The 27,134-nt window shown below is 27.1% G+C and overlaps 1 protein-coding gene across 1 annotated transcript in view; it reads left to right on the forward strand.

The window, feature by feature from the left end:
* The window catches only part of LOC127289982 (homeobox protein aristaless-like), a 193,873-nt gene that overhangs the window by 135,644 nt on the left and 31,095 nt on the right, over nt 1–27,134 (forward strand). The window contains exon 2 of the mRNA XM_051318317.1: nt 16,224–16,578. Coding sequence (XP_051174274.1) covers nt 16,224–16,578 — 355 coding nt within the window. The remainder of the gene's footprint in view (nt 1–16,223; nt 16,579–27,134) is intronic.

Below are 27,134 nucleotides of genomic sequence, written 5' to 3' on the forward strand. Positions count from 1 at the left end.
TGGTCCCATGAAAAATAATTTTCGACGCTAAGCGTCGACGCCAACTTCATGGAGATTCTGTATGGTGATTATTTTTTTTATGATGGTACTACTTTAAAAAAAAAAAGAAATTTTTTTTTCCCAAATGGCAAATTATATATGTTGCAAAAATACTGTTGTAATGTTCCATGGGCAACGTTCCGAGATATTTCAATTATTATAAATGTTGCAGAAAATACAAAATAATTTTGTTAAACATTTTTTGTTGTATCTATAAAAATTATGTTCTTTAACTTCTGAACGTTCAAATGAATGAAAAATTTGTTTACTACTTTTTTGTACTTAAAATTTATTGTAAAATATAGCTTTCTGTATCAAAAAAATTTAATAATTTAATAAATGTTCAGTGTACTTTATTTTTTATTTTTCCTTACAGTGGTAATTTTTAAAAATTTATAGATGCCGAAAAAATTATTTCATACATTTGAATATGTTTAGATAATTTCAGACACCCGTGAAGAAATTGACTCACTTTATACCATAATTATTTAAAGTAGAGCTATCAGTTTTTCAAAATTCCAAATATCGAATGGAAAATGAGAAAATTTTTTTAATAATTGATCGTATTTGCTTGTGACTCTTATTACACGGAGATTTTTTGATTCGCTAATTACGAATCTGAACTGAGATTTTTAAAATTTCAAATGTAAAATTCAGAATGGTTAACGAAATTTTTAGGGTTTCATGACAGCCGTTACTGTGACAACTGTTAACATGGTAAACTATTTTTTATTATAGGGTCAGCCGGGGTAAATCCGAACGCTTTTAGTAAGTTTCAACAATAACATAAGTTTTTTCTTTTAAAAGACAATACTTCCGGTATTCTGGTGCATGAAGTTGTTACTTTACTTCCATAGAACTATTTTATGGGGTAGCAAAAATTTTTGATAAATTACAATCGCGCAGGAAACTTAGCGTTCGTATTTACCTCGATACTTTGCAACTTTCCTAAAATACCGGGGTAAATACGAACGCCACTGTATTTCAGAAAAATCTTAGGGAAAATAAATTTAAAGTATTGCAATTGTTAAACTTATATAAAAACTCAAAAAAATACGATTATGATCTTAAGATGGTAAAAAGTAGATGGTATCCGGTACAATCTATATGCTACTCGGTACCATCTAGATGTTAAAAAAGTGAGGTTATGTTACCCACTTTACAATCAAGATGGTACTCCGTACAGTATGTATAGTATCCCGTACAATCTAGATTACTGTTCGTATATGTAAGATCAAATATGATACCTGATAATATCTAAATAGTACCCCGTACCATCTATTTCTCTCCGTGATCATATATAAATACAAAAATCAACCAGGTTAAAAATTAAAATGCATTACACAATTAAAACCTTCAATAACTTTATCAAATCATAACCGATTTTTGCAAAACTTGGTACAGAAAGTATTTTGGAGTGATTGAATGTAAATACAAAAATAAAAGTCAAATTTTTTAAATTCAAAATGGCGGACTTTCATAAAACTTATTTTTAAAAATGATCAAATTTGCTAACTCCAAATTCGTAATCAGCGACCCTGAAACCCCCCGAGTAACAATTTTCGAGCGAATCCAATGAATTTTTTAATTCTCATCCGCCATTTTGAATTTTGAAAAACTGACTTCAAATTGGTAATCAGCGACCCCAAAAACCCTAGAATACCAAATTTTATTAAGATCCTGAAAAATTTTTTTCAACAAACCATTTGGCAAAAAAAATTGGAACACTCCTTCGAGAGAACAGAGATTAAGTTTCTGCTTATTAATTACTAACGAGGATACATATAGAAAGAAATACTTTTTTCTATGTACTTTTATAATGTTAAAATAATAGTGTAATCAAATAAAAACAATTTTTGATATAAGAAAAAATTATTGAAAATACCGTTCGGATTTACCTCGGTTTTCCAATTTTCCGGGGTAAATACGAACGGTCAGATATTATTAATAAAATTTTACAGAAGGCAAAAATGAAAAATAGTTTCTGTTCTAGTATTCATAACAAACAATTATAAATAATAAAATGAATTTTTAGCTTCTTTTTCTTCAAATACGAGACAAAATACTGAAAGAGTGTCATCTCATGTCTAACTTATTTTTAAAAATTTTAATTAAGCTGAAATAATTAGCGTTCGGATTTACCTCGGCTGACCCTATAGACACTAATTTTTAACCTGAATTTTAAAACAAAAGAATGAAAGAACTGAATTTTAAAAGACACAAAACCCTATAGATGAAGACGGTTTGTGCTTGCTTCTCTTACTAATTTTTTAAAATACTTATGCGTATTACAATTTTTTTCTTTATTTATTTATTATCAATTGTTATTTAGAGAATTTTAGTTGTTTTTTCAATAATTTTTTTTTTTTTTTTTTGAAAAACATTTTAATATTCTAAACAAATAGATATTTTAATTTGAAGCATTTAAAAAAATTTTTGTCAACTGTAGGTATTGAATTTGTCATTTGAAATTTTTAAAATTTGAGTTGAGATCCATAATCAGCGAATTCAAAAATACCCAAGTAACAAGTTTGAAGCAAATCCGTTCAATTTAAAAAAAATTTTTGGTCATGTTGGATTTTTTCCATATTGTAAAATAATTATTTCTTACACACTTTTCGAGATTATAATTTAATAAACCTGTAGACCAAAGGCGAACGAGAAATATTCACACTATAATATATAATTGATTAGTCATTTTTGACTAATTGAAATTTAGAGAGTTGTGGAGGTTATTTATAACTGCGTGTGCTTACAGTTATAAAATTCTAACCCGTAAAGTTGAGCAAAGTATTAAAAACAACTTTCTAGTTGTTTTATAAAGTCAATCTAGAATTTTTAAATCAAGTATAGGTTGATTTTCATGTCAAGCTTAAATATATATAAATTTATATATATATATATATATATATATATATAATTCAATTTGGTTATATATATAAAAAGTGGAATAGGTATATATAAAACTCGATCCAATTTTCAAGGATTAGAAATAGATTCGTCATCTTTTTCATCAGCAGAGAATATAAAACCCGTGAGTTAATTGCTTTCGAGATGATAATTAGTTGTATATATACTTTCCCTGCGACGATAATGAGGCAATCGAATGGTTGAAGAAAGAAGAAGAAGAAGATGAAGTGTGAAACAAAACAGCTTAACCTTTCTCTGCTCTTTTCACGATGCAAGCTTCAGGCTATAGTTACTATATATGTATAGATTTTTTCCTCTTGCAAACCCAACTTGATGAGACTACGCACCCACATATATATATATATATGTATATGTTTATCCCTTTTTTACATCATGATAATCTTTACGACATAATAATCGACAGATACCTTAGGAAGACGTTACGTGTGTTCATAAAGTCCATTTTGCAAGATCAACTCGGTATTTATTGCCGAGGATCGAGTGTCGATGTTGACGTTGGACTTACTCATGGTGGACATTTTATCGGTTCGGTAAATAAAGATTTGTCAAGTGCGTATATGCGGTCCGATTATGATCAGAATCGTCATCGGTATATATATATATATATGATATAGACATAGATAGAAATTAATTGGGACATATTTGAGACATACATTATTTGCTTGTGATATCAATTTATAACCTTAGGGAGTATTTCACATTATCGAAATCACTCTATTTATATCGAAATACCAAAAATATTTTCAAATAATCGTTCGCCATTAGCGACATAATTGTCCGCATTTACTGAGAAATCGTTCATAATTCACGGGAGTTAGTTCCAATGAAGCCACTACTACTTCGTTACGAATTAATTACATGTCTCTTATGTAATTGGATTTATCGTTTCGTTGAGTGTATATATATACATATATATTTATTTGTGTGTGTGTGTGTGTGTATCCAGGACTCATGAGAAATCAACTCCATTAGCGCTCTAATTGAACGTTGCGCGCGCGTTGACAGTAGATTTGTAATTAACGTATGCCGATCAATTCACCTCAAATGACGATCTCTCAATGAAATAAGAAAAAAAAACGATATATATATATATATACTCTGTGACTTTTGTATCATTCAACATCTCCAAAGAAATGTACTCATTACTCTTAATTTATGTAGAAAAATTCCAAAGCCCGATTGATTATTTTCCCCTTTTGATGTGGCGCAATTATATATATGATTCGATTTCTAAAAAAGAATTTTACTTTTTTTTTTTTTTCTTATCCTCCAACTTTGTCTCTTTAATTAGTTTCTCTTGGATTAAATAAACTCATTAACATGACTTAGATAGAGAAAAAGCATATACGCAGAGAATATAAGAGAGAGTTTATAAATTCTCTTGTCATCCATACTAACTTTTCATTAAGTCTATATATAGATACATTTAAACTCATATTTAATTTAGAAAATATAATGTAACTTTTTTTCTTAATTGTGAAAATAAAATTAAATCCCATCAAAAATTGACAGAATTCATTATAGGCGTAGTACTACTAAAAATTAATTCAAATATTCATTATACTAATTATTAATAATTTGTTAAAATATTAAATTAAAATAAAATATAGAATCAATTGTTTCTTAATTTTTAAAAATATTGTGCGCAGGACAATTTTTCGGAACTATCAGCAGGACTCGATTCTTTGGAAAGAATATATTCGTTAAAAAAAAAAAAAAAAAAAAAAAAAAAACGAACGAACGATTTTCTTCGAAAGAAGTGCGGCAAGAGCGAGATTCTTCATTGGGTAATCAACTATAATTAGATTAATCGTTTTTCAGAAAAAGCGAAGAAGGGATATATATAAGAATTTCTCGCGTTTAAAGCGCGCATCAGTCCCGCGCGATCATGCCTTTCAAGGTTAATGTGATATTTTTAATCGGATCGATTTATTGGAAATGAGATTATAATGCAGGTAGCCGTGATCTAATACGATCAGTTACAAGAGAAACATAAATGTACTTTTCTATATATATATATATATATATATTTTTTTTTTTTCGTTTTTTGTACGGTGCGCGGATTGTATATAATATAATGAAGATAGTTACTTTAGGTACTTAGGTAGCCTTCTATATATATATATATATATATATATTATAATGGCATTAATGGGTCTCGATTGGTTGGTTCGTTCGGTTCGTTATTAACTGAAAATTACCGAAACCAAAATCTAATTCGCGTAAACACTGTAATTTAACAGTGAAACGACTCACCGTCGTGCCATCCTATATACATTCTCTCTCTCTCTCTCTCTCTCCAGACTTTTCAGTCTGGAAATCAAGTTTCTTGCACGTGAGCAAGTGCCTTAAAAGCGCCTTTTAAGGTGTTCAAGTTTATCGTCCTATATGCGTGTATAGCCACAGGGCATCGCACTTTATGCGGGAATTATATTATGTGCGAGAATTATGACAATTTGTCCACTTATAAATTGCACAAAATCATATCTAACTAATATATTTTTATAATTTATAATTTCCCTTCAAATTCTTAAGAAATATCAAGAGAGAATTTTCAAACATGATGTTATCAAAGAATTAGAGGATTGTGAATTTTTTCCGATTTTTTAAACATAAAAATTTAAATTTAATAAAGTAATTAAATAAAATAATCTGAACAATAAAATGTTTGGTTAGTACAACTAAAATTCGGTTAGGCTAACTAAATAATTCGATTGACACAATACAAATTTGATTCGTACATACCAAGTGTACTTAGAGAAAATTTTATTCATACATATATTATTATTATTATTATTAATACATATAGAGTACATAAAACACTTAAGAATAATTTTAAAAAATCTCATACACATGGGGGATCGAACGCAGGACCCGTGGGACGTGAACCGTGTACTCTGGCCACACGGACACTTTGAATTACAGATCTTCTACTTAATACCTTTTCTTGAATATAAAGACTATACTACCTTCGATTTATAATAAGAAAATAACTACATTATCTTTAAATTTTTGTTTCTAATAATAGTTTATAATCCGTTTAACTAATTTATTTAAAAAAAAAAACTCATTAAATAAATTATTTCAAATATAGCGAATAAATTAATTATTAAATAATTACAAATATTTTAATAGAAGATAAACATTCATAGAATATAAATTTCTCAAAATTATACAACTATATATATATATACAAAGAATATATACTGTCAGTTCATAAAAATTTTATTATCTTTTCAAAATATAATAAAATATTCACGAACACCATTAAATAAAATGATCCCCTTTAATTGTCAATAATATTTTATTAGAAAATAATAATTTTAAAAACTTAGTTTATTTACATTTTTCTAAACTAAAAAAAATTGGTTATGCCCTGACCAGTACGCTCTTTCGAATTTAGTGAACACCCTATTTGGGGTTTCATCGGAGAATTCTGGTCCCAAAAATAAAAAAAAATATTAAAATACTATAATAAAAAATTCCCTTTATTTTTGTAAATAATTTTTTTTCTAAAGATTGTGTTGTAAACTTAGTTTACTTTCTTTTTTTTCAAACAAGGAAATCTGTAGACATTTTTTTATATATTTCATCAATTTCTTTTTATAAAAATGAGCATCGATTAAAATTTTTGATTATAGTGGGCATAAAAAGTATATATATATATATATCTATATATACTAACAGAGATGATCGCGTTAACAATTTGTTTGTTTGGAAAAAAAGAAAAAGATGAAAAAAAATATCATTTACATTCTTGAATGTAAACTACTCCATTCAAGTGTCATGTTCTATTACTTTACTCTCACACCTTTTCTTTTTTTCCACCTTTTTTTTTTTGCAAAAAAGAAAATAAATTCACTCTTAAACGATTCTTGTACGAATGTGAAATCTTACAATAAAAAAACAAAAAAAATGAACTTGCAAATATGAGAACCGTATAATTATATATTAAACGAGTCGAGTAAATACTCTCGCCATGAAATCGAAAATATCGCGATAAGGAAAATTTGCATTAGAAACTCGTTTTGACTTATAACAAGTTAATTTTCTGGCACTTCGCCATGTTCAAGATAAGAATCTGCTATACAAGAGTTCTCTTTCTCACTCTTTCTCTCAAAGTGTGTATGTTTTTTTTTTTACACACTTCATCTCTTTTTGCGAGCAGAGAAAACTGACTATTTAGAAACAAAAAAAAAAAAAAAAGAAAAAATCACTCGAGTCACTTCCGCGAGAAGGAAGTGTGTTTCTATTTTTCCTATTCTATAGTTTTGCTAAAATATCAGAGGATGCTTATAATATATCACTGAAAAAAAAAGATTTTATTTTTACAACAAAATCGTTTGGTTAAGTAATTTTGGTTGTCGTCACCAAATTTTGGTTGACCGAAACAAAGTTGTCGAGCCGTTTAGGTTAACAAAATTATTTAGTTGGAAATATTTGAATTCTAACCAAAATTTGGTTACGACAATAAAATAATTTGGTTAACACAATAAAATAGTTTGTTGTTAAAAACCAAATGATCGTTTGCCCTAACCAAAATTTGGTTACGACAACTAAATAATTTAGTTCGCTGTCAGTTCAGAACTTATAAGAACAATTATAGTTTAAGTCCAGAAATATTTAAATTTGATAAATATAAATTAAACATTAAATTGATAATACATAAATAAAAAAGATCAAATGACAAGAAATAAGGTAGAATAAAATTTTTAATTTTACAAAAAAAAAAAAACTTTGGGTTTGATCAAACAATTATTTTTGATATGCCAACAAAAACACACAACTAAATAATTCGGTTACTTAAATACCAATAAAATTGTTTTGTTGACCCAACCAAATTTTGCTTGCTGCATTGAGAAAAATATTTTATCTCAGCAACCAAAATTTGTTTGGGCTAACAAAAAAATTTTTTTAGTACATATTTCAGTAACCAAACTATTTGATTGAGTATTTTTTGTTATCATAACAAAAATATTTCGTTAGCTCAACCAAATTTTTTTTTTGTTTGGTTGTCAACAGTTTTTTTTTTGTAAAATTAAAAATTGTACTTTACTTTATTTTTTTCTATTTTTATTTTATTATTTATTTATTATTAATTTAACATTTAATTTATATTTATCTCATTTAAATATTTTTCGGCTTTGAAAAATCCTCATTTGTATTATCATACTAAACTATTTTGTTGTAACCAAATTTGGTTGGAATTTAAAAATGTTTAAACAAACCCTCCTAATAAAAGGATATCCCTAGGATATCAATATCAATGGTCGATATCCTAGAATGGTCCCCAGGATATCTTGGGATATCTCTAGGATATCCAAACCGCCGGTCTGTGGGACATCAACAGGACATCCATAGGATATCCACAGAATATCTATTGGATATTATATCGCAGGATATCCATGGGATATTCTTAGGATATTCACGGAATATTCGTTATTTGCGGGGAAGAATTTATATTGTTTAACGCCAATTTATTTTCTGACAATATTAAGCCTATGAATAGAGGAATGAATCACGAATGAGAAAAAAATTAGTTAATAATTTTTCAAATTAAACAACTTTCTCGAAAAACAAGTTGCATTTTATTTTATTTATATAAAATTTAATTCACAGAATATTCTCACTCGTTGTCTCATAATAACTTTAAAAACAGTATCCTGAGAATATCTTCTTGACATCCAGAAGATATACTGAGAATATCCTGAAAATATCTGTGGGATATCCTGACGATATCTATGGGATATCTGGAGGACATTCATGAAAGTCTATAGAGATATCCAGAAGATATCCTGTTGATATCCAAAGGATATCCAAACCGCCGATTTTTGGATATCCTTAAGAGATCCTTTTGATATCCATAGGACATCCCTAGGATATCTGCGGGATATTATTAATATATCCCAAGATATCTTGTGTTATTAGGGAATAATTTTGTTGGCCTAATCAAATGTTTAGTTGATATAACAAAAATTTTGTTTCAGCCAATAAATATTTGGTTACGACAATCGATTTTGTTGAAAACACAAAATCTTTTTTTTCCAGTATAATATTTTCATGAAACTATGTAAATTAAATATATAAGTCGGTGCGCCACGAGACGCGAGGAAATCGCGATTTATGGACATGCAAATTAACTCGGTGTAATAAACTAATTAGTCGACTCATTGCAGCCGCTTCATATCTATGATAGTGTGTAAATCTGTGTAGCCGTGTGAATAAGGATAAAGCACGCCGTATACTCACACAAATGTAGGAAATTTCTTATATAGTTTGTAAATATATATATGTATATAATATCCCGCGGCGGTATTTGTACTTTCGAATCATACTTGCAAATTCACCTTAATAGACGCATCAATGCATCCTGTGACAAGAACCGGTGATGCTACGCCGTGTTCGATTTCGATCCGATAGCTCCAGTAATTATGAATTATCAACGATCCCTTTTGTTATATATATATATATATTCTCGACACGGCGGCAGATATCGCTCGATATAAAGTGAATTATTTACCTTCCGGATACATTGCTATAATGTTTACATGGCGGATACGAAAAATGCTGCGCTTATCTTCACTCTTATATGAGTTTGATCGAATGATGTTTTATGATGGACATGTGAAGGAAATGTGTATGATAGATGGGAAGTGTGATAGGCGCATATATATAAAATCGATTTTTTTAACTTTATATCATGTTAATGTACTTTAGTTTTATTTCGTTACACTATAAAAACTGAATCAGTGAAAATCTACTTATTTTTCAGTGTCTCTCTTCTCGCGATTTTAATAAGTTAAATTTGTTTAAAAAAAGCAGTGGAAAATTATTGAAGTTTTAATTATTTTCCACTGAATGATCGCAGTTAAAAAATAAATCCCTGAAGTTGGCGTTGAAAATTATTTTTCATGGAACCAAAAATATCAAATTATTTTTAAAAACGTTTAGGATCCACATAATACCTTAAAAAATATTTCTCAAGGTATTATTTAGACGGAAAATATAATTAAAAAAATAATTTGACATTTTTGGTCATGTAAAAACAATTTTCGACGCTGAGCGTCGACGCCAACTTCATGGAGTTGAAATTTCAGTCACTTTTGAATTGCGTGCAATCCAGTGGAAAATGATTAAAACTTGAGTCATTTTGAAATCGCGAGAAGAGAGACACTGAAAAATAAGTAGATTTTCACTTATTCAGTTTTACGAGAGTATATTTAAGTCTGAATTAATCGGGGACAGATTAGGACCTGGTCCCAATCCGACTCTCTTTTTCATTCAATTTAGAAATAGCATTTAGACAATGATGAAGTTTCGAAAATCTAATTTAATGAAATTTTAAAAAAGAAAAATTTGCAGTCATAAATAATCGAACCCCGGTCATTGATGTTGTAAATTTTTAGAAATAAATTTTGTTAAATTTTTTTTTTTATTAATTTTATTATTAAATTTTATTATTAATAGGTTCTTTTTATTATTTAAAAAAATTAATAAACCTCACTTAAACTTTTTCCACTGAAAAAAATAAATTTTGTCTGACAAAATATTCATGTCTATACTGAATGTGTGATTTTGTCTGACGGAAACAAACTTTTTTCACTTAAAACTTCAATTACTCGTTACATCATGAATAACATATATATATATATATATATAGAATTCACTGGATATTAAAATAAGTAAACTACTAATCGATGGCAATTAATTATAATGTCACAAAATGCGGATATAGTTTAAAAAATGTAAATTATATAATAAATTTATAGAGTACAATAAATGTAGATTAATAGATGTTGGTTGTAGTCGATGTTGGTCAATAATCATAGATTTTATAAAAGACATTAATTAATTTATGTAAAATTTTAAAAAAAATTATCAAATGTAAATTAATTAATTAATTAAATATGTTGATATTATTTATAATATCTTATCTTATAATATCTATAAATTAATATATTTATAGACTTTAAAATGTTCATCATATTTATTTCTTCTAGTTTCAAACTTTATCGTTCGTTTTCAAAATTCAAATTCATATTTACAAATGTACTGGACAAATAGGAAGATTTCATAAAATAAAAGTATTTTAGAGAAATTTTTATTTGAAAATAATTAATATATCAAATTTTATAAAAGTATTTTACAATTTTCGGACAAAATGCGACAAAGCGAAATTTTGATATGAAAAACACTAAATTTAAAAAAATTATATATTTAGTAAAGTTATATTAAATATGAAAATAATACGATTAATAAATTTTAATACAACTACTAAATTTAATTTTTTTTTTAAAGTTTAGTATTTCTGATATCAAACTTCCGCTTTGTCGCATTTTGTCTTACAATTGTAAAATACTTTTATAAAATTTGATATTATCTTTTATTCCGTGTAATTAATAAAAAGTAAAATTAATTTTCAGTGAAAAAATAACTAATAAAGTAGTCGAATTTGACTAATTGAATTAGTTACCAAAATATTTTAATTATTTTGACATATCCTAAAAGTGAATTTAAGTACCCAGTAAGAAGCGAGGAATTAAGAATAATTGATAATTGATAAGCTCAATTCAATTTTTTTAAATACCGTTTTAAAATTTTATCCATAAAAAAATGACGGTCTGATGATTTGAACCTTTGATTTTCAGTACTCAAGTCGAACAACTTGTCCAAGCAGCTATATCAGCTGTACTGTATGTAATTAATTAAAAAGGTACTTAAAGGGAGACTTACTTACAGTATTTTGAATATTTAAAAGAATTAAACAGTTCATGAAGTTTTAAAATGGAATAGATTGAAATTCACTTTTAGGCGAATTAATAATTAAGAGTGTTGAACGGTCTCTGAAATTTTTTGGCAAAGAGAGACCTTTTATTATCACTCTTTAAAAACGGTACTTTATGTGAAAATAATAAACATTGATTTTAAAATACTTTTTTCTCGAAACACTGTCACTTTTTACAAAATCAGCCAATATACAAAGGATCCTTGTCTTATAAATTTCCAAAATCCGAAAGATTTTGTGAATTAATGCGAAAACGTGATTGCAAAATTGGAAACAGGAATGTAATATAATGACAGTCTGTAGGAGGTTCATTACGTCCAGTCGCCGTCAGATGTCAGAAGTATGCAGGGAGCACGAAGTCGCAGCTGTCATTATATTACTTTCCAATTTTCAATTTTGAAATCGCGTTCTTGCATGAATTTGCACAATCTTTTGGATTTTGGAAATTTATAAGACTATATATATTTCAATCAGTAACTTACTTTTTCTTATTAAATTAGTTATTTCATATAGACCGAAACAAATTTCTAATAAAAAATAACTAAATTTAATTTCAAATTTGAGATTTTGGAAAAAAAATTGACAATAATTTATAAACTTGTAAGCCTCAAGGTACAAATTAACTTTCGTTCCCGATGACATGATTGATTTGTACAAATTTGTCAATTTACGTGACACATTATTTCGCTATATGAGAATTGTCCAAAAGACACAAGTATATACACGTGTATAGAGTCGTCGCGTGCTTGTAACGATTTTCAGGATCTTTAGAATCTCTATGAAGCATCGATCACTCTACGGCGCGGTGAGAATGATTCCAGTCGTTACAAGTGAATCGAGCCTGTTACATGATCACTGCGGCGGCAGCATCGAACGTGCCGAGGTGTGGGCTCGCTTGAAATCATTAATGCGGCAAGGTCGGTGAAAGGAATGGTTTATGTTTCGTATATATATATATATAAACACGTAAACTGAAAATTCAGTTCGGGCATCTCATCTTACACAATCATGCTTATCTCTCGTGTACATATACCTATATATTATTGCTGCAAGTTGATGCTTGCCTATAGGGCAAAAGGCGCCTCAAAACCTGAACGGCGATTTAATTGACCGATGTTGTACATCTGCGCGGTCATGCCTCGAATTAACATTTCAATACTATCGATGATTATACTAAATACTAATTGCGTGAAAGGTGATTTAAGAAAACTATGTTCAAAGTAAATCGCGCAATTTTTTTTTTCTACTTTTTTTTCGTTTAAGATTTATCTTTTTATTTACCGCTATTTCAAAATAAAAGTCGTTTTAGTCGATTTTTTACAATTAGAAAAAGTCGATTTTTTGAAAATAAATTCAATTCAATTATAATATTTTGGTGTGCATGATTACTCCATAAAAATCATTAGTTGGAATTTTTATTTTCAAGAATTTTATTAGTTAGAATTATTTTATAAACGAATTTTTATTTTTCGAATTGGCATATTTGCCGGAATTTTTTTTTAAACAAATTTTTACTTTACAGAATTTTTAGGTACCGAATTTTTATTTCACAGAATTTTTATTATTTTATAGAATTTCTCTTTACACAACTTTTTATTTAAAATAATTTCTATTTATAACGTTATATTAATTTAACATAATTCAAAGTGATTTGTATTTTTAAATATCAGAATTTTCAATTTACCGAAACTTCATTTGTCCGAAATTACAAATGGGCGAATATACAATTAACAGAAAAATTTTGGAGCGATTTTTAAAGTTTATACTAATCAAGATTTTCTTGATAGTTTCTGATTGGTCAATTTTAAAAGTTGAGCCTAAATTTTTCTGTTGATTGTATATTCGCCCATTTGCAATTTCAGACGAATGAAGATTTATCGTTTTAAAAATTATATTAAATAACAATTTGTGTAAAAAAAAAAAAATTCAAACAAATGAAGATTAAGTGCATTGGAATTTCTCTCCTTTAAAAATTTTAATGAATCAAAATTTAGTTATAATAAATAAATAAAAAGAAATTAAAAAGTTTGGAATCTAAAAATAAAATTCTTGAAAATGAAAATTCTAACTAATTAATTTTATGGAATAATCATACGTCCCTTTATTTCTTTTAACCATTGTTATAAGACATTAAAAATAAATTTTTATAATTTCTTAATAAGAATAATTGCATAGGAATTTATCAAGAATTTTTTTTATTTAGATAATATTTCAAAATGGAACTAACAATAAAATAAATTTTCAATGATTTTCATAAATGTTAGATATATAAAAAAAAATATAAAAGTTACTTTTTTTAAAAAAAAAAATTTCTGCTAATTATTTATGAATTCAGAATTATGTCAAAGTTTGATGTTGAATTGATTAAAAAACAGCAAAATTCAACTGCTGAAGATTTTTTTTTTTGACAGATCACAGACAATAATTGAATATTAAAGAATTTTTAACTTGGCAAAGAATTTTAAATAGTAATTTAAAAAATAATTGAATTTCAGAACAGCTGCAGTGCAAATTTTTAGAATTAATCTTTCGGAAGATTTTGAATTGAAAATTTTGTAAATTCGAATTTAAAGACTTTTTAAAAAAAATTTTAGAAAATAATTAAATTTTAGAGAATTTTTATAATTGAAAAAGATTTTAAATAATTAAATTATCGAAGAATTTTTTAAAAATTATTGAAAAATATTTGATACTAATTTTTAATTAATAATTTATATATATACATTAAATAAAAATGAAAAATTGTGAAAAAAAGAGTTAAAAGTTTAATCTTCAATGTTAAGGACTTTTATAATGTCATTTCAATAATTTGAATAATGGTAATTAAATCCTTGATTAGCCGCGCATTTAATGTATTGACCGGTCAGTCAACTATAAAAGGTCTAAAACCTGAATATTACTGTCAGATTATTTAAATTTGCTAATCGTTATAATCTATTTAATTAATTCACCTTTTTATAATGCACAATTTATTTTTTTTATCAACGTCAATATAATTCGAATGGCAATTTATCAAAATTATAATTTTTACTTGTTTTATGAATATTTCAATGATAATATTATAAAATTAATAATAATATATAATAGAACTGCTTAAATAAGCAAATTTTAAAAATGACAAATTAACTTCAACATATACTGAAAAAAAAATTTATTTGATTCAAATAATCGGTTACTTATTATCAAATAAATATTTATTTGGACCAAATAATCTTTATTTGAATCAAATAAATTTTATTTGAATCAGTAGTTTTTGTATTTAATATAAATACCTTTAAATTGATACAAATAAACATTATATTTGGTTCACTCTCTAAATTTGAATCAGTGAAAAAGTCAAATCAGTCGCTAAATTCTAGCTATTTGAATCAGTGGTTTTCACTGATAGTTAGTGATATTTCACTAGAGAATCAATTACTTTGACTGAAAATCAGTGAAATTTTACTGATTCAAATTGCTAGAATTTAGCGACTGATTTGAGACCAGTGACTTTTTCACTGATTCAAATTTAGAGAGCAAGGAAATATTTATTTGATAACAGTCAAGTAACCGATTATTTGAATAAAATAAATTCTTTTTTCTGTTTATAACGCTACACAGGAAAAATTATTAGAATTCACAGAAAAAATTTTTTTCTGATCCTTTATGTATTATTTTGAGCATAAGTATATGAAATTATACTTATTTATGACTAAATTTTTTAATTTTACTTTATAAGATGCTGTCAAAATAGAATCTGATAAAAAAAATGACATAATTATTGGTTATTAAAATACAAAATGTTAAAAAAAAGAGGGCGCGTCTGTGCTTCGTAAATATAATAAATATATATATATATATATAAAACTAGCGGAAATGGAACCGTAAATCCTTCCTGCGTGTTGGCCTAATTAGTGATAATTTAGCGCTGAAAATAAAATTACTTCAACATGACAGAGATTGTGACTCAGCGTGAAGTCTCTGACACTGTAACTCTCCACCGTGAACGAGAGAAAAAAAAATTAGTTCCTTTCACGATGCCTCACTTTGTATTATATCAGTCAAGCTCCGCAGAAGTCACAAAAAAAAACCTTTATACCCGAATCATCGCTCATATAAAATGAATTTGAATATTGTTTTATAAATCACTTTTGGTTAAAATTAAAACATGAAGAAATAATTTTTTTTAAAAATAAAACAAATAAGTAATACAAATGTAATAATAATAATAATAATTATTATTATTATAAATAAATAAAATAATAAATAAAAATATGTGAATTAATAATTCAAATTATTTGAAAAACTTAAAATAAACTTGTTTAATTTTTATCATTTGAATATTATTAATTTTTTAATTAACAGCTAATTAAGTCATAATTAATAATAAAAATAAAATATTAAAAATTTGCTGATGAAAGAAAGAATAAATTTTATTTTTTTTATTGTAATATTTAAATTATATTAAATTTTGTCTGTTATTGTTTAGATAATACGGCACGTGGTAGCAGCGAGGCTGTCTCACAGACAAGTCCTGCGAGCAGTACGAGCAGCTCCAGCGTGAGTCAGGCGAGCCAACAGGTGTCTCAGGTGAGCCATACTCACCATCAAACAGGCCAGAGTCATCAAGATATTCAGATGGGCATTTCTACGGAGGATGTGAGACCCGAAGACGATGGTATACATCCTAGGGCGGCGCCAACGAGTCCTGAGAGTGAAGCTGAGATCGACGATTTTGCACCGAAAAGAAAACAACGGCGATATCGAACGACATTTACCAGCTTTCAACTGGAGGAACTTGAAAAGGCCTTCTCCAGAACTCATTATCCCGACGTTTTCACGAGGTGAGTTTTTTTTTTTTTTTTACATATTAGTTTATTAATTTTTATTATTAGAAATTATTTATTAAATATAAGTTATTAAATATTTACAAAATTTTAATTTTAAGTTACTTATTGATAAATTACAATTTTTTGTTAATTTTACATACAGTGTATGCGTGGTAAAAAACCTACACTGTGTGGGATATTTTTACAAGATATAGTAACTGTACATTGAGGTTATGTGGATTCATTAGCGCCTGTAACATTACTAAAAGTTGTAAATTTAATAAATTTAACTAATAATTGTGATTTGAAGTACCCGATGTAACAAGACGACATTAATTTAATTATAACAGATTATTAAAATAGTTGTTTAGTAAACGAAATTAGGCCAAAAAAATGCAAAAGTAAACAAATTTTTAAATTTAAAGAAAATTTAATTGTCGATGTATTTTTCTATCAATATAGGGGAGAGTTGCCAGTTAAGAGACGGGTTTTGTTTCTGACTTATAAATTGTAAATGGGTAAACGAAATTGAAAAAAAACACCATTCGAAAAGTAAAGTAAATACGAAACTTTTATTCAGAGGAAGTATAATATTTAGAAGAACTCAAAAAATTTTATGATCAACTTTTTGAGCACATGTTTTTTGTCAAAAAAAAAAAAAAAAAATTGGCCAGTTGTGAGACACTTATAAAAAGTTGTTAAAATTTTAAAACTTTTGCTTAAAATGTTATTTTTATTATAGATAGTTAAATATATTAATGATATATATCATTGTATACAAAATAATATTATTATTTATTTTTTTTTATTTATTTATATTAAATATGCATAAGAGCATTAAAATTGACTTTTTCTAATTCGGTTGACTTTCTTTTATTTGACATGCCCAAAAATACGGGAAAAGAAATTAAAACAATATTTAAATACTGTGTTGTCAAAAGAACACAACGAACTAAACTGAATTGAGCGTTTTAAGCTATATAAAAAAAGTATAGGCTATCCCAGATGGATGGCGCCACCGTCTCACAACTGGTAACATTGGTAACATGTTGTGTCTCACAACCAGAAATTGGCGCTATTTTTAAAAACGAAAAAAAATTCTTTTCAACCGCAGATTTTGAAAAATGCAATATTGCATCACAAAGTATAAGGAAAGTACTAAGTGAAAATGCATAACATTTACCTTTACTAATTAATTAACTTAGAAAAAAAGTAATTTGCTTATATTGAAAAAATGGATTTCAGTCGATTCTCACAACACGGTGCGTTGGCATTTAATACAAGCAATATATATATATCCGCTTCAGTGTACACGCAAAAGTTGACTCATATTAAAAGAAATGTTTTTATATAAAGCAATCGGCTTTTTAATATTACGCGTTAAAAAAAATCGACTGTCTCACAACTGGCGGTGTCTCACAACTGGCAACTCTCCCCTATGATTTTACAATGAAAAAATTGCTTTTTTACTTTTTATTTAGTAATTTTACAAAATTCATGATATTTACATTTTCAAAATGTAAATTAACTAAAAAAATGTAACTTTACACTCGTCCATAAAATTACATATAGTGTATACGAGGAAAAAAACCATAACACAGTAGGGCAAATTTACTGAGTGCAGTAAAATCAAATAATTCTTTAACGAAATTTGTTACAGAATCTTGTAATTCTATTATTTAAATAGTAAAATTAAAATCTTTTTTTACAATGTAGGTAAAAATTTGCCCGGCGCAATTTATATGTAACAAATTTCAGATCAGATAAATACACTGAGAGAAAAAATTGGTTATGGTTACCATTTTTAGTTAGTAAACTATACTGCTGCTAATTTATTAGTTGTGGTTTCTATTTTTATTGATTGGCGTAACTATTTTATTATAGTTGGTTTAACTAATTAGTTTGTAAGAATAACTATTTAATTAGTTACTTTACTAACTAAATGGTAAAAAGTAACTAATATAAATTAGCAAAAATACTCTTATTAACGAAATGGTAATCGCAACTATTCGTTTCTTTTTTTGAAAAAATCGTAAATCAATTTGCAACAAAGGTGTTTTAATGCATAAAATTAGTAAATATAGGATACAATTTGGGAAAATGAAAAAAAAAAAAAAACATTTTTGTAAGCTACAAAAATGACCAAAATAGTCATTTTTGTTCATTTAAGTTAATATTACAAAAAATGCTGACGTGATGGTCCATTTTAGAGGTAATTTTCGAATTCTGCGTGCGGAAAAATCTAAAAGAATCACCTCCCCCTATTTTTGTAACAGACACAAGTGAAATTTTGCATGCCTTTGTTATTATGATAATAAGAAATTGGGAAATTAATGATTATCAACTTCAATTGAAGATTATTTTATCGATTGTATAACAAAATTGATGAAAACGATCTTGGTAAATTTATTTTCAATTGAAAAAGAGAAAGATTGAAAAGAGATGGAAAGTGTAAAATGATAATATATAAGAAACTGAAAGAATTTATATAGAAGAAAATGAATACATCTATCAAGAAATTAGAAAGAGTCCTTGGCAGTTTCGAAGCTCATATATTAGTGCAAGAATAGGTCTTGCCATGAAAGGCCTTAACTACTTCATTTAAAAGGAATATATATGTATGAGTAGTGACGCAAGAAAAATGGTTGATATTATACCATCATTACCTCAACCAATACACACACACACAAGAAATTTTCGCAAGCAATTTCCTAGATTGCTATGGTTTCTAAGCATATATATATATATTCCTCACTAACTTTCCTGGGATTTTCTATATAACAAACCGCCTTTAGCTGCGAAAATCCACTGATGGGTTCGAGAAGGTTATATATTATGTATTTTCCGAAAGTATTTAACAGTACATTTCAGTTCATCGATCATCGGTTTCCTGATGCACAACACACATTATTGAGAAACATATTTGCGCTTATTCAATCTCTTGGTATGCAAATTTTGTTCCGTGAATAAACGAAGTGCAAGCGGTGCAAGCCTTGGAGTTTACATTATTAACCTCTGGCACTTGCGGATAAAATTATGAATAGTTACTCGCCGCGAATGGGGTAGGTGTACATAATATATAATTCGATTCTTTTCCTTTTTGTCCTTACCACTGATGAACAACAAAAGTCGTTGAAAATTCCTTTTTTGTTGTAGCAAATCTATTATATAAGTCATTCTATATCAAACTGTTCCACCTACAAAATTGAATTACAACCTATGTTAAAGTCGAATTTCATTGCGTTTTTTTTAATTCGTTTTTTTTTAATAAAAAGGGCAATTAATTTTCGAAAATGAATTTGAAATTAATATCTCTCTTTTCTGTTAATTTTTAATTATTTTATTGGTTCACGGAGAAAAATAAACTGTTGTACTTACTAAACGTCTGGACCTAACAAATTTTGTTTGGTCACTACAACAAATCTGTATTGTTAGTGCAATAATATAGATTTATTGTAGCGACCAAACAAAATTTGTTAGTTCCAGAAGTTTAGTAAGTACAAAAATTCATCTTTTCGTTTAAGGGTACCACCTTAAATATAATAAATACATACTAAAAATAGGGTTTGGTATTAACCAAACGTTTGGTTGGTATTTAAGTAAACAAAATTTTTTTTGTTCAATCAACAAAATTTTGCTTGTCCCAATAAAACTTTAGTTAGGACAACAAAAATCCTTTTTTTCTAATTTTGGTTGTGTCAAACAAGTTTTGATTGGAGACAATTAAAATTTTGTTGATTCAACAAAAAAATTTTGCTTGCTTAAATACCAACCAAACGTTTGGTTGTCAATACCAAACCCTATTTTCAGTGCACTAAGAGAAATGAATGGTTGGGGCTACTACTTTTTTTTAGTAAAGGAAGTATTTATTCATGAAGTAATGTTTTTAGTGAATTTTAATATTTTCGATGTCAAGCGCAACTATTTAGAATTGGTCAACAGGAAATAATAACCACTCCAATAAAAAATAGTTCCACTTACAACCAATGCAAAAGTTTAACTAACAGAGTAGGCGGGTTTATCATTTTTTTTAGTAAATGCGGTTGGCAGTTGTTAGCAATTCGATTGGCAACACTGTGAAGCTAGCTCATGCTCATCAAGCAATGTCGTGAGAAAACGTGGTCATTTGTGTTTATGTTCTTATACATTTTATGTAATTATATAATTTCTATATAAATTATTTTACTGAGTGTTAAAAAAGTGCAACAGATTTGCAGAAGTTATTAATCTCATGGGGGTTCGAAGAATATGTAGATCGTTTTGAATGTAAGTAACAATTTAACCAATAAACCTAACCTATAAAATTTATTTATTATTATTCGCATCATTCAAAAAATATGTTTAATATAAGATTTATATTTTACTTGGTACAACAAGAAAGTTATATTAACTTTTAACATATTTTTTTGAATGTGAATAATATTAAATAAATAATACCGGTTGTAAGTATTTAATTTATCGAATTACCTATTTTATTAGTAAACTTACCTAAATTTCATTGTTAAGGTTAACTAACTAAATGTTATCTGTTACAATATTTATTAGTTGTTGGTACTAACAAAAGTAAGTTCCCCTTACTAATAAAATAGTGACAACTATTTAACTTTTTACTATATAATAAATCGTATACCTGACTATCAAATTAGCAGCAGTATAGTTTACTAACCAAAATGGTATTCGTAACTATTTTATTAGTTTCCTCAACTACTTTGTTCTCTCAGTAATAAGAAAAATAGTGTGTAGGGTACAAAAATGAGTAGGGGTACAAAGAAGTAAAGGTAAGAGGGATATTTCTAGGTTCAATTTTGAAATTATGTTTTCAGGTTTTTAAGTCTATTATATTTTGAGAGTAGAAGAAAATAACAAAGGGAACTTGGGAGGGTAAGGATAAAGGAGGGAGGAAAATTTTGTTTATTTTTAAAACCTATTTTTTTAACACATATAACCTTGAATTACACCTAATACAATTGGTCCAATTAATTTTGAACATTATTTTATTATTACCTCTCCTTTCTCTCTATTTTTTTAAAAAACAATTTCTCTTTATAGCGTTTTTATGCAATAATTATAATAATTTAAATTGAAAGACAAAAAAAAAGTTGATTAAAATTTCATAAAACATTCATTGGAATGATAATTTATTATAGTCCTGGCTTGGCTTTATATACAATCATATATACGTTTCTCAAAATAATGATTCGTAATAAAATTCCCTCTCATAAACTGATAATACGAACGTGATTTATAACTCAATACGAAATAAGATTTGACTTTTCTTAATAATAAACTCCAAATTTACAAGCTTCAGCACTTTGATAAAAACTCATAAATATCGGGAAAGGCCACAAAATCGAATTAATTTGTAAAAAGTTGGATTTTATATAGAATTTTGTCTGGCGTGAAGGATGAACGAAGGCGTTTCAGTTATACAGGAAATTGTCACGCAGTCGTCTCGACTCGCTTGATCGCTTTCTCTTCCTCACTTTTAAAACGATATATTTTCCCTCTTCTCTCTCTCTCTCTCTCTCTCTCTCTCTCTCTCTCTCTCTCTCTCTCTCTCTCTCTCGTTCCATCTCCACGAACGTACCCAGTGGTATTAATTTTGCACTAATTGGATTTTATGGTCGCTTAGGTTTATTGCCTAGTCTACTATATGCGAACCTTGCTAGAATGTTGCATATTCATTAGATTCAACTTGTAAGCAATGGGTGTGTGCGTGTGATCAACCGTGTCGATGTCTCTCTAAAAAGGCTATACACTGTATTTGGTAGCATACATTTATCATTCATATTTTTTTCTCAAAAGGTGTTACTATTATTTATTTATATAGTCCTCGTGATATGTTATATTTTCTTGAATTTTTAACATTCTTTTAAAGGCATAAATCAATTTGGAATAATTATATAGATTTTAAAATCGTTTTGAAAATATTGAATTATATTTACTGAATGGAGATCAGAAATGTTTTGCACTTGATGTATTTTACAATTAGGTTGGAAATTTGGTGGTGTCCATTTTTTTAAAATTCATTTATTTAAGGGATGTCACAACCTTCATTTTAAATCCTTTACATTTTAATGATCGTAGGAAGATATATTTTTTTTCTTGCATCTTTTGGGACCTAAAAATATACAAGATGATTAAAAAATAAAATTTTAATTTTTGACCATTTTAGAAATTAATTTCTTAAAAAAATTAATATTTTAAATATCTATCTTCTTCCTCAATTTTGACTATTTTTCATCGACAATTTTTTTCCACGCTTTTTAATGATTCTTAATAATTTGTCGCATGGATTTTCAAAAATTTTAATTTTTTCAAAAAAGAAAGAAAAATATGAGTTGAAACATCATTGCACTATTCTATTAAATATGTATCTTCTTTCACAATTTTAAGCAATTTTCATCATTAAATTTTTTCCACACTTTTTTAATGATTCTTTAAAATCTCTCGCATGAATTTTCAAAAAATTTTATTTTTTTGACAACCTTATATGTTTTTAGGATCCAAATGATGCAAGAAAAAAATATAACCTCGTTTCATAATTTAAATTTAAGTGGGTCAAAATAAAGGTTGTGTAATTTAATACAAATTGAGAGAACAAAGTATAGTTGAGGCAACTAATAAAATGGTTACGAATACCATTTTGGTTAATATAACTTTCTTGTTGTATCAAGTAAGATATAAATTTTATTTTAAACATATTTGTTGAATGATGCGAATAATAATAAATAAATTTTATAAGTTAGGTTTATTGGATAAATTGTTACTTACATTCAAAACGATCTACATATTTTTCGAACTCCCATGAAATTTATATAGAAATTATATAATTACATAAAATGTATAAGAACATAAACACAAATGACCACGTTTTCTCACGACATTGCTTGACGAGCATGAGCAAGATTCACAGTGTTGCCAATCGAATTGCAAACAACTGCCAACTTCGTTTACTAAAAAAATGGTAAACCCACACCGAAAAAAAAATATTCTTGTATTCAGAGGAAAATTCCTCTTACAGAATCCTCTTGAATTTTATTCTTAAAACAAGATTATTATTTTTTAAATGAGACTATTTTCCTCTAATTTCAAGAGGATCGAAACAAAAGGACTATTCTAGAGCATTCCTCTTATATTCGGAATAATCTTTTTAGAATAAGAATAATACTCTTAGAATTTAGAATAATCTTCTATGTTTAAGAATATTCCTCTAAATTCTAAGAGGATTTCTTATTGAAAGTCGCTCATAAATATTTATATGAAATAATATTTATAATTAAAAGATGAAATTTAAAAAATAATACGATTTTTTGTGGTTATAAACTGAAGTAAATTCTTGTCTCTTAATTTAACAATAGCGTGAACTCAGTTGCATATATTGAAATCGTCTAACCCATAATTGACATTCACTCATTTTCTGTTTGAAACACAACGGCTTTTAAAATTAAATAAGTATTAAACGACAAAAGATGACATTCTGAAATTTGGCACACATAATCAACATACTTTAAACAATTTTTTAAGCAATTTAAAAAAAAAATCAAAATGGTCGAACGTCGTGAAAAATGAATTTGAAAATTTCATTTTTACTTTTTTCAATGAAAATTAAAATTATTTTAAAAACTAACTCCACTACTTTAAAGATCGTTAAATTTACTACAAAATACATCCGTACTTTTTTTTTATTTCATTCATTTTAATGGAAATAGCAGCATTGCAAAAATTACGTTTTTTACATGACAAGGTTGGTGTTGTCCGCTTCACGTAGAGCGCCCCATATATTATGCGTGAAAAAGTTTTAGTTTCTGTGTGAAAAAAGGGAAATAAACCAAAATGGATAATAATCTTTTAAATATCTTGATAGAATTACAACTTACACAATACGTGCCTATTTTTGAAGGTAAAAGAAATTTTGAAGAAAATTTAAATAATTTTGAGGTTATGCTATTTAAAATTTTATTTTATTACGATTTTTATTTATTTTAATTTTATTTAAAATAAATTTTCAAATTTAATGAATTATATGTTTTGCGCATAAAAATATGATTAAAAATAGATTTAGTTGATTTTATTCAAAAAAAAAAAATTAAAATCAATTGCAATTTATTTATACTCAAACAGATGTAAATCATGGAATATCAAATTTTATTCCTTTTAATTTTATAAATTATATCTATGACATACAAACTAGATGATTGCATTTTTATTATTTCAGAGTTCTTTTTAAGATAATATTTTCCTCTTAAAATAAGAGTATCCTCTAAAATTAAGAGGAATAATTTTACATAGAGGACAATCCTCTTAAATCAAGAGGACATCCTTTTGCAGCATATACTAGAGGAAAATATGCATTGAAATAAGAGGAATCCTCTTGAAACAAGAGGATTTTTTTTTCGGTGCAACTATTCATTTAGTTAAACTTTTGCATTGGTGGTAATTGGAACTATTTTTGTAGGAGTGGTTATTATTTCCTGTTTACCAATTGTAAATAGTTGCGCTTGACATTGAAAATATTAAAATTCACTAAAAACATTACTGAATTTTACTAATTAAATAGGCAGGAGAATAAATACTTTCTTTACTAAAAAAAAGTAGTAGCCCAAACAATTTATTTCTCTCAGTGTACTTTTATTATCAATTTATTTTGATTATAAATGTATTTATAAAGAAAAAAATTAAATATAGGAACTATAATTTTTTTTAATCTGACTGATTATGTTTTAAAGTAGCACTTGGGTACACGCGAGATGACTACTCGTTTTTATACTTATAAAATAAATAAATGCCAATTAAATTGAATGGCAATAGCTTCTCTTAAGGTGAATAAGTAAAACGTACATTAAATGGTCAATAATGTGTTCAAGTACAAACAACTTAAGTGAATAATCGAAGCGAAAAGTCTTTTGAAATTGTATAAGTTTGTGAGGAAGAAGAAGAAGTTAGTTGAGTCGTTGAGCACTCTGTTCAGAACCACTAAAAAAAACCAATAGCGATATATATATATATATATATGAAACGGTCGTAACATCGCCTCAGAATTGGCCGACGCGCCGCGGTAGCTCAAGCCACGAGTCTTATCTAAATTAGATCTTAAGAGCCCGTAAAGTAAATGACTACGATCTGCGTATATACTTACTTATATATTTTGCATACCGACACAGCGGGTGCTCTCTCTCTCTCTTGTTTTTCTCCATGTCCAGTGAGTTATTGCACTCAAAAGACGATTGTCGACAGATCGTCACTAGACAAAAAAAAATCTAATGTTACCTTGAATATATATCCTCACACAATCAGAGCAAAATCGTTTTATATATCTTGCCGTTAATGGCCTTGAAATGGTGGACAGCAATTATCGCGAGAATTAATATAACGTTTTTCAATTATGAAGACTCGCTTTACCGCTTTAATCCAATTCACTGATGGTGAATTTTTAATCGAGACGACATTGCAAAGCATGCCTCGTCTTTCATCTTTTTGATATTTTTATAAAAACGTCTATATGTATATAGAACCAATGAAATGCGATTTAAAAAAAAAAAAAAATGTTTATAAGAACGTTGTAGAATGACGATATTTCTCGCGATTTACGCGAATTAAATGTAAATTGCGGAATTTCCGTTATCTTGCCGTAGTTTCTAAAGTCGAGTTTTATAAGTTCATTAATTTCCTTTAAGGAATTACGCGCTGATTGGCGGAGACCTTAATTTATGTTTGAGTTATGCAAATTGTACCGACGGAGATATCGGCTTTCCTGGCATACCAATCGGTTTTAATTAAAGATAGTGGTCGATTGCTTATTGAAAAGAAACAAAAGTCGTTATATATATATAGGCTCTTTAATCCAATCGAATACTTTCAATTAAACATCGAAATAATTGACTCTCTGGTATATCCATATCTAACGAACCTCACTCTCGTTTACTAGATCTTTGCGAATAAACGACATTGGGAAATTAGGAAACATTTCAATTAACATGTATATATATATATATATATTTGAGAATCGAGAATTTATTCTTCTTGTCGTGATTTCTCTTTTCCTTTTGCAAAAAGTAACTTTTTTTTGAAAAATTTCTTTTTGCCAAAGAACTGTCATTTACCTTCCTCTTTGACAATTGTGATTTTTCTTTTGACTTTAAAAATTTTTTTTAATGTTTTCTCTTTTTCTTTTCTTGAGAATTTTTATTTTATTTTACAATAGAATTTGTGTGAAAAATTTTAATAAGTGTGAGAAAATTATAATTTCTTCGTTTGGTGCACTTTATTGCGAATATATAATTGATACAAAATATGTATTTTATTGAAATAAATTTTTGGTTAAAAATAAAAAAAAAGTTTTAATAATGCTGTTGATCTGAAAGGAAACGTGCCATAAAGTAGACTATTTAATTACTCGTGTTATCTGAGTAGGGTAAGTGCAACAGTCTGGAGCCATTAACCTGCAGTCAGAGGCTTTAAAGATTATTTATTCAACGGAGTAGTTAATTACTTGTGTTAATAACGCCATCAAATAAATAAAAACAAAAGTATTTATCTTCATTCTGGATAAAATGAAATGATCGCCAGTA

Source organism: Leptopilina boulardi, unplaced genomic scaffold (genome assembly GCF_019393585.1).
Source record: "Leptopilina boulardi isolate dan_hultmark-lab unplaced genomic scaffold, ZJU_Lbou_2.1 LbouV2_52, whole genome shotgun sequence".
In the NCBI taxonomy this organism is placed as follows: domain Eukaryota; kingdom Metazoa; phylum Arthropoda; class Insecta; order Hymenoptera; family Figitidae; genus Leptopilina; species Leptopilina boulardi.